The 12,318-nt window shown below is 41.0% G+C and overlaps 1 protein-coding gene and 1 long non-coding RNA gene across 2 annotated transcripts in view; both read left to right on the forward strand.

Annotated features, from left to right (window-relative positions):
* Positions 1 to 12,318, forward strand: part of LOC129839430 (uncharacterized) — a 200,586-nt gene that overhangs the window by 110,119 nt on the left and 78,149 nt on the right. The window lies entirely within an intron of this gene.
* LOC129839426 (myelin and lymphocyte protein-like) lies at positions 1,900 to 10,904 on the forward strand. The gene is made up of 4 exons (XM_055906873.1): positions 1,900 to 3,880; positions 5,476 to 5,643; positions 6,597 to 6,719; positions 10,105 to 10,904. Exons 1-4 carry the CDS (start codon positions 3,800 to 3,802, stop codon positions 10,177 to 10,179), a joined length of 447 nt encoding a protein of 148 aa, XP_055762848.1. The 5' UTR covers positions 1,900 to 3,799; the 3' UTR covers positions 10,180 to 10,904.

Genomic DNA, 12,318 nt, shown 5'->3' on the forward strand with positions numbered 1-12,318 from the left:
AGATAATGTCTAGATGCCTTTTATAGTGGAGATCAAGTGTATAAATTGCCTGGCTGGGCTGATGTGACCGTGGATTGTGCAGTCAGATGGAACAGAGTAAATAGGCATTTTAATGTCATAGATTTAGCCGGTGGCAACTTGTGGAATAGACACTGTCTGGAATGCGGTTTTAACCAATCAGCATTCAGGATTAGACCCACCCGTTGTATAAATCTTATTATAAACTGGGTGGTTCGAGCTCTGAATGCTGATTGGCTGACAGCTGTGGTATATCAGACCAGTTATCACGGATATGACAAAACATTTATTTTTACTGCTTTAATTACATTGATAACCAGCTTATAATAGCAATAAGGCACCTCTGGGATTTGTTGTATATGGCCAATATACCACGTCTAAGGGCTGTATCCAGGCACTCCGCGTTAGGTTGTGCGTAAGAACAGCCCTTAGCCATGGTATATTGACAATATACCACACCTTGTGCTTATTTGCTTAATTATTGTTATCTCATTTTGAATATTCAATGAGGGTTATTGATGTCAACCGCCTGTATTCAATAGAGAGAGATGCTAGGCTACTAGTGTAACAGTATAACTTTAAACCGCCCCCTCGCCCCGACACGGGCGCGAACCAGGGACCCTCTGCACACATCAACAACGGTCGCCCACGAAGCATCGTTACCCATCGCTCCACAAAGGCCACGGCCCTTGCAGAGCAAGGGGCAACACTACTTCTAGGTTTCAGAGCAAGTGACGTAACTGATTGAAATGCTACTAGCGCGTACCCGCTTACTAGCTAGCCATTTCACATCCGTTACACTCACCCCCCTTTCAACCTCCTCCTTTTCCGCAGCAACCAGTGATCCGGGTCAACAGCATCAATGTAACAGTATAACTTTACGTTGTCCCCTCACCCCGACACGGGCGCGAACCAGGGACCCTCTGCACACATCAACAACGGTCGCCCAAGAAGCATCGTTACCCATCGCTCCACAAAGGCCACGGCACCAATGTAACAGTATAACTTTAAACCGTCCCCTCGCGAACCAGGGACCCTCTGCACACATCAACAACTGACACCCACGAAGCGTCGTTACCCATCGCTCCACAAAAGCCCCGACTCTTGCAGAGCAAGGGGCAACACTACTTCTAGGTTTCAGAGCAAGTGACGTAACTGATTGAAACGCTACTAGCGCGTACCCGTTAACTAGCTAGCCATTTCACATCCGTTACACTAGCAGATATAAAACTTTTTTTTTCAAGTTGCCGGGATGTCACGCGTCCTACTTATATCATTATACTCGTAACAACTTGAGCATTACAAAACTTCTATTCGATCAAATAAACCTCACGTAGCAAATAAGCCATTCATTCTCATTGACCTCCACACAAAAACTCATTGCTTGGGGGGTGAAACAACGAAGTAACTCTTTCTGCTGGCGGGAGACAGATTTTCCCCGGAGATTTACATTTACATTTAAGTCATTTAGCAGACGCTCTTATCCAGAGCGACTTACAAATTGGAAAGTTCATACATATTCATCCTGGTCCCCCCGTGGGAATTGAAACCTGGTCCCCCGTGGGAATTGAACCCACAACCCTGGCGTTGCAAGCGCCATGCTCTGCCAACTGAGCCACACGTCTCCCGTGGGACTCTCCCGCTCTGCAGAAGCCAACAATTTACCATAAGACTTGAACAAGAAGGGACAGCTCTTAAGTAAGCAAAGAAATATCCACTAGGTGGCAATGTATACCCAGGGCATGTTAAGAAAGCATTTCTATATGTTCTTCATGGAAGCAAATGAGAGGATGGCTAGCTATACATGTTGTGCTGACTTTAAAATAGGTTGCAATAGGTTTAACAGTGACCATTGGTTGTCAAACAATACTTTGATTGAAAATATCCTTACCCAAACCCATGTCACTCATAATTTCCTGTACATGGGCTGGTCACACAATTTTTTAATTTATTTTATTTTATTTAACCTTTATTTAACTAGAACAAATTCTTATTTACAATGACGGCCTGAAAACATGAAAAAGTTCAAGACACCTTCTCTCATCACATTCACACAACCATACATGAGTAAGGGGTTTTTGCACATCAAATTATATTTATTGTATTACCAGTTTAAAATGTTCCATAAGACAAAACATAACCAACCATATAACAACATAGCACTGTCATCCTAATGGTGCCAGTTAATTTATATTCTTTCCCCACTACTGGGCTGAGCCAAGTTGAACTGTACTGGATCAGCCTGGTTCTGCCTCCACCATAGTCACTGTGGAACTGAGCTGGGTCAGTATGATAGTGTGAAAGGATAATAGTTCCCTCAAACGACATATTTGTCACTTGGAGAGTGGAATGCCTGGTGACGTTGGTGTGTAGTGTCTCGTCTGGAGACGCGCCCATACAAACTTCACACACACACACATGCACTCAGGCTTCGTCTCAATTGGTACCCTATTCCCTATGGTGAACAACTTTTGTTCAGAGCCCTATGGGCCCTGTTCAAAAGTAGTGCACTAAATAGGGACAGGGTTATATTTGGGACGTACATTACTGTTAAACCACAGAACAAAAAATGATCATGTTTTGCAGCAATACCCAGTTAGATCAATGGGGAAGGTTTGCGGCAACTTATTATACATTGGATATTGTCTAATAGGATCCTAACTACATTATTCTACACGTTGTTAGTGTTCAGTTTATAAATGGCCTACAAAACAATGGACCATTTTAAAGTATAATAACTGCCAAAATAAGGGAAACACTTGAGTAAACGAGGGATACAAAGTATATTAAAAGCTGGTCCTTTCAGACTAGGCAATGCTCAGTTGCCTATTATTTTGGCTAGAAGAAGAGATCTCAGGGGGATTAAAGTGTGTGTGTGTCAGTCACCAGATCTCAACCCAATTGAACAATTATGGGAGATTCTGGAGCTGTGCATGAGACAGTGTTTTCGAAAAAAAAACACCAAACGATGGAATTTCTCATGGAAGTATGGTGTGGCATCCCTCCAATAGAGTTCCAGACACTTTAAATTTATGCCAAGGCACATTGAAGCTGTTCTGGTGGCCCAGCGCTCTATTTTAAGAAACTTTATGTTGGTATTTCCTTTATTTTGGCAGTTATGGCATGATAATTTGAAAAAATTCACTTTAATTTATCTTAATTGTCCTAGTAGACAAATCGGACCACATATCCCTCTGAGAATTTTTTTGTTATTGTATTCTATTCTATTGAAAAAAAGTCTGAATAGAACGGAATATAGTTTTTCAGGAACTACCCGTTTTACAGGCAATAATTATGTCTTTCTGTGGATAACTGACTAATTAGATCAGGCATTTTAACAACTTTTTTTAGGACAATTGTCTCACTCTCACACAACGACTAAAGCATCTATTGTAAAACTATTTTTTCGATCTTGAGTTTTAAAATTAGGAGTTGATCACTTGTTGCTCACTCGTGTTGATTTGGCAAAGGCACACTTCGAGGGTGAGTTTGTCAACAGTTTGGGTGTGACGAATGAGTCAAATTGAAAAAATGTATAGCGCGGCTTCTACAAGTTCAGACAAACTTCTTGAATACATCATTGATATGACTAATTGGGTAGGTTAGCCTACAATTCACGTGTAGGTAAACTACAAAACTGGTCTTTATTTGGTCGGGTGTGACAGTCAGTTATCGGGATGGGAAAGCAGGTTTTTCAAGTTGGCACCTCTCTTAAAACGGGCACCTGCACCTGTTCTACCATTACTACATTTGAGGTGCCCGAAACCAAAGGAGAGCAACCATGACATCAACTACAGAGACTTTACCCCGTGGACTAGGAATATGCACAACTATTCCAGACATTTTCTACCTACCGGAGCTTGTGAGTTACAATGGTTTACTGTTTTTGCTCAGGTATATATTGTATCGAAACGTGATAATATTTTAATGACGTCAATTGACGCACTTCCCATGGTCATGCACCTGTAGAACCTTTTTACGTGTGTTCCAATTTGCGACAAAATGTTGCCTCTACCCGCTGGGCACAGACGTAAATTCAACGTCTATTCCACGTTGCCGTAATTTCATTTAAATTACGCTGAAACAACGTTGATCGAACCAGTGTTCACAGTGGGTAGGAATGTTTGGCTGGGTCTACACAGGCAGCACAATTCTGATATATTTTCCCCGCTAATTGATCTTTTGACTAATCACATGATATCTGTGAGCTGATCTGATTGGTCCAATGACCAATTAATGAAAATAATTGGTCTGCCTGTGTAAATTCAGCCCATGTTGTTCTTATGATTTGGGGAGGAACATAGCCTTTATGTCTGGACTGTATGGGGTGCATTTTCTACAAGTCATCATTCAGTAAAACACTTATTTGATATAATGTAAAATGCAGGTTGTTTTTTTAGAAGAAGCGTGTGCCTTGCAGTTGTTATTATGACTATGAGTAGTACTTCTACCGAACCATCACATCTAGTATAGAAAGTGTGTGACATTTCAAGATGTCCTGGTATTAGTTTGTAGACATTTCACAATCACCCCAAGCATCCACATTCATGCTGACATCTCAGACCACTGGTGGAATGTTGTATGCCTACCTTTGCCATTGCCTGGCCCTGATACAATAGCCTGGTCATAGATCCTGTCAGTTCTATCATGTCAACTCCTTGTCTTACCAAACATGTTTTGCATGACAAGGAGTGGCATGATGGCACAATCGGACTGGACCATGGCTACTGACAAGATATCCTAAATGAACAAGACAGGTGGATTCTGACACACACACACACACACCCTTCTTTTGCATTCCCAGGCAACAGATTGATTGCTGGGAGCTTGTCAGGGTGGAGTAACAGAAAGGGTGTGACTTGATGACAAACAACTAATTGTACCTTTCCATAAATCGTATGTCATAGGGATTAGGGAAGGGCAGGCCATTGTTGGTTTTCTAAGGTAGGTCTTGGTAAATTCTAATCTGTTTATTTCACTATGTTATATAATTGATTCCAACAATGGAATAAGTGCTATTACAGTAGTGTAGTTTTAGCGTCAGGAATGCCAATTTTGTTTTCTCCCCAAACTAATAGCACCAAACGAGTTCCTATGGTGTCACAGATCTGCAAGGTTTTCTTTTAATATCCCAGTCCCCCCCAAAAAACTGCAGACTCCAACATTTTCAAACCAATGAAACAAAATAATTGTAGGAATACACTATCTCTTGCTACCAAGGCCACTGGATGTTCCACTGAAAATACAACCTAACATGATTTTCCCACTTACCCTGGCTCGGGGGTTTCCCCACGTTTTTTGGATATGCTGTATATTGTTCTCAATATTTCAAATTCATATTTCGTTTTTTGAGTATTACCATAGGTGCAAATCTAATTGAGTGGAACAATTGACTTCTTTCAATTTTAATTGAATGGACCAGAAAACCATTTACTCTACTGCAATGCTTTGTTTCAGGTCTTTGGAGGTCTGGTATGGATCCTGGTGGCATGTACACTGGTGCTTCCCTACAACCCACAGGGCTGGGTGATGTTCGTGTCCGTCTTCTGTTTCACCATGACCTTCATCTGGATGTGCATGTTCGCCTTCGGGGTGCATCGCAACAGCGGGGGATGGGCAACTGCTGTGAGTCTTTCCTGTTTTTTGAGGGAAGGGGGGGCGGAAGCACCATGGATAGATTTGTTTAATCGACTAACCAGATGAAGGATAAGTTCAAGGAGCACACACACACACACACACACAAATAGTAATATAGCATGTATATTTCATTTAGAAAATCTAGTCAAATTGAGGAGGCAATCCTGGGGAACTTTTCACAATGAATTAGCCAGGAACCTGGCTTTGTTGAAATAGAACATATATTTACACTTAATATGAATTACATGATAGTTGGCATACTAGACAGAGAAGGAAAAGCAGCAGAAGGACCTGAGTATGAAATCAATGTTTTTTTTTTAACTAGGCAAGTCAGTTAAGAACAAATTCTTATTTTCAATGTCATTCCTAGGAACAGTGGGTTAACTGCCTTGTTCAGGGGCAGAACAACAGATTTTTACCTTGTCAGCTCAGGGATTCGATCTTGCAACCTTTCGGTTACTAGTCCAACGCTCTAACCACTACGCTACCTGCCTCCCCAGTTATGATGGTTCTCTTTGGAGGAGGTCCACTATATTCAACAGTCATCATCGCCATTGATAATAAATATATGTATGTATTGATGATGAAAAGTGTACCATTCCTGGCGGATACCCCAGGGTGTACCCATTTTAGATTCCATTACTAACACACCTGATTCAACTAATCAAAGGTGTGGTGATTAGTTGAATCAGGTGTGCTAGTGCTGGGCTAGAACTAAAATGTACACACCCTGGAGGCTGGCCAGAAATAGATTGGGAAAAACTGGTCTAAGAAAAATAAATGTAGCGCTTCGCCCGTGCTCTTGGCTGTAAGATAATCTTCTGGCTCCAAAAAGCAGTCACACTGCATTGTTGGTTAAGTTTCACCCCAGATCTTTTTCCATTATCCAGTCAAACGCAGTGAAAATAATTTCCTCATCCTTCCCTTTCTATGTCACACAGGACTTAGCATACCACGGCATTGCAGCTTTCTTCTACCTCAGTGCCTCAGTGGCTCTCGCCAAAGTGACCCTGGATAAGAAAGATGGAGACATCTTTTACTATCGACTTGACATTTCTGCAGTGGTAAGTCTTCCATAACAGCAAATCTTAGGAAATGTATAGGGATGCCAAAAACAATCTAAAATGTTCACGTCTTTCTCACTGTAACAGTTCCTGTACAGCTTAGTATCAAATATCATCCATTAGTTTCCCTGCCCCTGACTAGTTTCCCAGTCCCTGCTGCTGAAAAACATCCCCACAGCATGATGCTACTACCACCATGCTTCAACGTAGGGATGGTGCCAGGTTTCCTCCAGATGTGACACTTGGCATTCAGGCCAAAGAGTTCAATCTTGTTTTCATCAGACCAGAGAATCTTGCTTCTCATGGTCTGAGAGTCTTTATGTGCCTTTTGGCAAACTCCAAGCGGGCTTTCATGTGCCTTTTACTGAGGAGTGGCTTCCATCTGTCCACTCTATCATAAAGGCCTGATTGGTGGAATGCTGCGGAGATGGTTGTCATTCTGGAAGGTTCTCCCATATCCACAGAGGAACACTGGAGCTCTGTGAGTCAGAGTGACTATCGGGTTCTTGGTCACCTCCCTGACCAAGGCCCTTCTCACCCGATTTCTCAGTTTGGCAGGGTGGCCAGCTGTAGGAATCTTGGTAGTTCTTCCATTTAAGAATGATGGAGGCCGCTGTGTTCTTGGGGACCTTCAATGCTGCAGAAATGTTTTGGTACCTTCCCCAGATCTGTGCCTCAACACAATACTCTCTTGTACGGTAAAATTCCTTTGACCCATGGCTTGGTTTTTGCTTTGACATACACTGTCAACTGTGGGACCTTATATAGACAGGTGTGTGCCTTTCCAAATTATGTCCAATCAAGTTGTAGAACCATCTCAAGGATGATCAATGGAAACAGGATGCACCGGAGCTCAATTTCGAGTCTCATAGCAAAGGATCTGAATACTTATGTAAATAAGGTATTTCTGTTTGTTTTTGTTGTTGAAATGTCTAAAAACCTGTTTTTGCTTTGTCATTATGGGCTATTGTGTGTAGCTTGATGAGGATTTTTTTATTGATTTCATCCATTTTAGATTAAAGCTGTGACGTAACAAAATGTGGAAAAAGTGAAGGGGTCTGAGGACTTTCCGGATGCACTGTGTCTTGCCTAAGGGACAATGCCAGGATCACACAATGATGTTAAAGAAGTTGAACCAACTTGGGGTGTTGAAGGATACAATCCTTTAAAGTAGATCCTAATAGGCCTACGACTATGTGGTATAGCTATTTGTAGGCTATAGCCTAGTGAACGTACAAAAACATATAGCTTAATATCATTGCACTGCTTGCGAGGAGAGCTTTTGTTTGCGAGGGAGCATTTCATTGTTTTGTGTAGCTTACACAACGATGTATCATAAATAAACTTTGATTCGATTAACTTGAACACATGGTTACAACATGCCCTATAACAGAATAAAAGAAAACAGAGGTGAACTATAAATTCATATAATTTATTTGTATAGATTAACATGCTATCAAATCAATTGACCAAGTAGTGAACATAAATCATTACTATGTAGAATTGCAGGAAATCTGTTTCAAAACAGCCATTAATCAAGCCTTTGTTGTGGTGTATTCATGCATCTCAATAAACTATAAACTAAATGCATTATTACCTCCAACTTGGCCCAATTCGCCCACCCTGACATACTGTCCCAAGCTAGAATGGGGCCTGCGTCTCAACCAATAGGCAAAATATCCCAAGCAGGGCTACAGCAACTTCCAGAGAGGGTCAAGCTGCTTGGGCTTTGCGGTGGCCACTCTGGTTTATGTGTCCTCGGCAGAACTGTGTCGCCGTAACCAAGTAGTCACATATTGTTCTGGGTTCCACTGCACAAGAGGTGGTACGTGGAGTTTTGTGAACATCAAGGCAGATACACAATGAATTTGGACCTAGAGCTTGTAAAGTTCATGTGGCTGAACCCCCTCTCACACTCAGCCGAGCTGCAGATTTGTAAAAAAAGTGGTCAAGCCTCCAATGGGCCTCTTCAGTGCACAGACTCTGTAACCTACAGTTCTTCATCATTCTCGCCACTGCCTTAGAAAAGACAGGGAAGAAACCACCATTTACCTACCTCTAGGTTGCTATACATATTTATTTGGTTTACATGAAAAACTATAGAATGACAGTTTTATTGGTAATTAAATAGAATTTATTTAGAATTTATCAGAATACATTTTCCAGAAAGAGATTTACCAGCTCTGTGTATTCTCAAATCAAAAGAAGTGAGGGAGCGCCGGTCCCCTGTTGCTCTGGCTGCACTACACCCCAGGCGATCTGTTCTGTAGATCCAGCTACATGCCTCAATCCAAAATGGGTAAAAAGCACCATATAATTTCAAGGTTTTATTCTGTGCTTTTTTTCCCACTATGCATATTAGTTTGAGGCATATAGCTGGATCTACACAACTGATGGTATGTGGGGTGGATTCATTTGACGCCTGAAAACTAGTGTTATGTCCCTAAATCATAATTTGTCAATGTTTTCACGACTCAAAAGTGGTCTGGGTTCGAGTGGACAAAACATTAAGAACACCTTCCTAATATTTAGTTGCACCGCCCTATTTGCCCTCAGAACAGCCTCAATTCATCGGGGCGTGGACACTACAAGGTGTCGAAAGTGTTCCACAGGGATGCTGACTCCAATGCTACCCACAATTGAGTCAAGTTGGCTGCATGTCCTTTAGATGGTGGACGGGAAACTGTTGAGCGTGAAAAAAAACAGCAGCGTTGCAGTTCTTGACACAAACCGGTGAGCCGTTTTGTCTCAGTTGTCTCAAGGCTTAAAAATCCTTCTTTACCTGTCTCCTCCCCTTCATCTACACTGATTTGAAGTGGATTTAACAAGTGACATCAACGAAGGATCATAGCTTTCACCTGGTCAGTCGATGTCATGGAAAGAGCAGGTGTTCTTAATGTTTTGTACACTCAATGCATTAGGAGGCCTCAATCCCAAAGTAAAAGGAATGATTGAAAGGATTTCATCCTTTTAATTAGTTACAGATTCGACCACAGAATAATTTCCTTTTACGTACAGTAATATTCAACTAGAATTGTGCACTCCTAAATTGAAGTCACCGTTTCTGCTTGAACTCATTTTGGTACTCTTGCTTATTAGTAGGGATTGTGGGCATTCAACTGTCTAACAGTAGGCTAGATTATGTACTGAGTTCCCCAAACTTGTGCCTTTTCATTGTGTGTTTGTTACCCATCCAAAGGTGGAAGATAATGTTGCGATTTCAATCAAACACCTACTGACCTTGTCAAGGAGTTCAGATCTCTTGGCCTAACAGCTAAGGTGTTGGGTTGACAGTCACTGGACCAGAGTTTAAGTCCTAGTTGAATATCTTTATCTGTGCAATATCACCCCCGCTTGTTGCTGATATATGTTCTTACTCTGCCAGGTGTTCTCTTACGTGGCCACACTCCTCTACTTCATCCACACCATCTTTTCGGCCATGAGGTGGAAGTCCTTCTAAACTAGAACGATGCTAAAGGCCTCAGTCAAAGAAGAGAAGGTCATAAGTCTACTATTGGAAACCATGGAGGGCTGTGGTGTAATGTACTGCATGGCCTATACCCTGAGGTAAAGAAGAAATCTACCTGCTCTTCATCCCAATTCTCTATCATTCTCCTCATTCTCCCCCTACATATTCAAATGCAAATGATTGGTTTAGACTAGAGGGAATTGCCATCATAGGCCTACATGTCCTTTCTTTTTAAATTCATGAAGGGAAGTGAACATATGCACTATGGACACTTAGGGTAGACGGGTAGTAAAGAACCAGATCCCTCTTGGAGGACTAACCCTACGAAAGCAAACCTAGAATTAAAAAGTAATGATGGGCTACTAAGTCAATTATTACAGTTACAACATTTTTTATTTGACAATTTTTCACTTTTATAATTTTTTCACATAATCTTCCACATTTTATTGAACAAACCAGAAATGTAAAATGTAATGAAATGTTTGTTTGCTTGTTTTTATATGCTTTGCTACTGATAGCATTTTTGTAAAATGTTGATCCTGATGGATCCACCTACTGTTACGTTCTAATAAAGGTGTTATGAAACATTGTAAACCTACAGTAGGACACATTAGTGATAATAGCTCATTGTTTTTAATATAGCTAGCTCTTTACAACGACCCAAAGTGTTTGTAGCCTCATAGACCAAACAAACAATAAAATGGTTAACCAGTCTATCTTTAGTTTCGGAGTTGACAGCTGTTAACGACAAAATAGGGTCGTGTTTCACCTCCAACAGGGTTCCATTTCAAGCCACGGGTGATGTCTGGTATTGATACTTATACATTTTTCATCAGGCACAGTGTTGGGTGAATCAAGAACGCAGCTTCATTCTAATCTCCTTTTCCCCCGAGGGTCCATTTTGTCAAGTCAGAGGACCTAACAAAAGGGTCACGGATCTCTGGGACACGAAATGTGCTTTAACCTGTTTATTGCAGTGATGTTCTTGTTGTATTGTGTGTCACACGTATCAGGTGCATTCTTATCTTTCTTAATATTCTTATCTCTATGGTCCTCCCCATTTCTAATAACAGGTACACCACACCACCTAGTACTGTTTCCCACTGCAAGGCACTGGTATATGCAGTCAGAGTGAGACAGGTGTCATTACCTAAGGTAGAATAACATTATTCACAAACATATTACATCAGCAATATCATTTGGTGACATTTACTATGGTAGTGTAACATGTTGGCATTCAATGTGTGACATACGCCCACTGAAAAAGGTTAACACATTTACTAAATTAAGTAATAAAGTAGGATTTTATTTAGAAAATTTGAACATGGGGCTTAATTTACATTGTGTACACGAACATCGCAGGTGTTGTCCAGCGTTGCTTGCAAATCTTGTAACACTATTGTGTCAAAGACAAGTGGCTGTGGAACATGAATAGGTGCTAAGTAGTGTTTTAGTCTAGATGCTATCAGATGGGGATCAGTATCTTTCTGTAAGAAGGCGGGGTGACTCATGGACAGCTCTAGTCTGAAACCAGAATAACCTGAATCTGAATGTCCTGGCAGAGGGCGTAAATAAAGTTGGGGCTGGGTGGTTGGGACACACATGTCATTGGGACCCATTGGCGCAAGCATGCTACACACACACACACACCATTTTGAGTGGGCAGTAACTACTCCCGTCAGAGGTTAAGGCAATTAAAATCACCATATGACTTGCTCATATTATACACCATGGCTCATATTGTTGCCATGAATTAGCATTGCTATTTGGCTGATATTCTGATTTGATACTGATTGTATGCCCATGAAACACACAGGTTCACTTACATACAGTGAATCAGAGAACTACAAATTGTGAAATACAATGAAAATGTAGAACCATTGATATTAGATTTTATACTTTCATCCATTTATGGCACATTTATTTTATCCATATGATGCAGACAGTTTAATTTACATAAAGTGAGTCAGAGGACTAGAAATGGTGAAATACAATGGAAAACAGTATTTAAATTATTCATCACTTATTGTACTGCAAGTGAACCACACACAAGGCATTGCCTCATCTGTCATCATGAAATGTCATTATTGATATGTTAAGTCTTGTAAAGTTTTTTTATTTTTTATTTTA

Source organism: Salvelinus fontinalis, chromosome 3 (genome assembly GCF_029448725.1).
Source record: "Salvelinus fontinalis isolate EN_2023a chromosome 3, ASM2944872v1, whole genome shotgun sequence".
Taxonomy (NCBI): Eukaryota; Metazoa; Chordata; class Actinopteri; order Salmoniformes; family Salmonidae; genus Salvelinus; species Salvelinus fontinalis.

What these genes read in the sequence shown, in the direction of transcription:
- LOC129839426 (XM_055906873.1), top strand. Translation starts at nt 3,800, where the DNA reads ATGACATCAACTACAGAGACTTTACCCCGTGGACTAGGAATATGCACA. An exon ending in TTTTCTACCTACCGGAGCTT is followed by an intron (nt 3,881 to 5,475) that starts GTGAGTTACAAT and finishes GCTTTGTTTCAG; the next exon opens with GTCTTTGGAGGTCTGGTATG. An exon ending in GACTTGACATTTCTGCAGTG is followed by an intron (nt 6,720 to 10,104) that starts GTAAGTCTTCCA and finishes TTACTCTGCCAG; the next exon opens with GTGTTCTCTTACGTGGCCAC.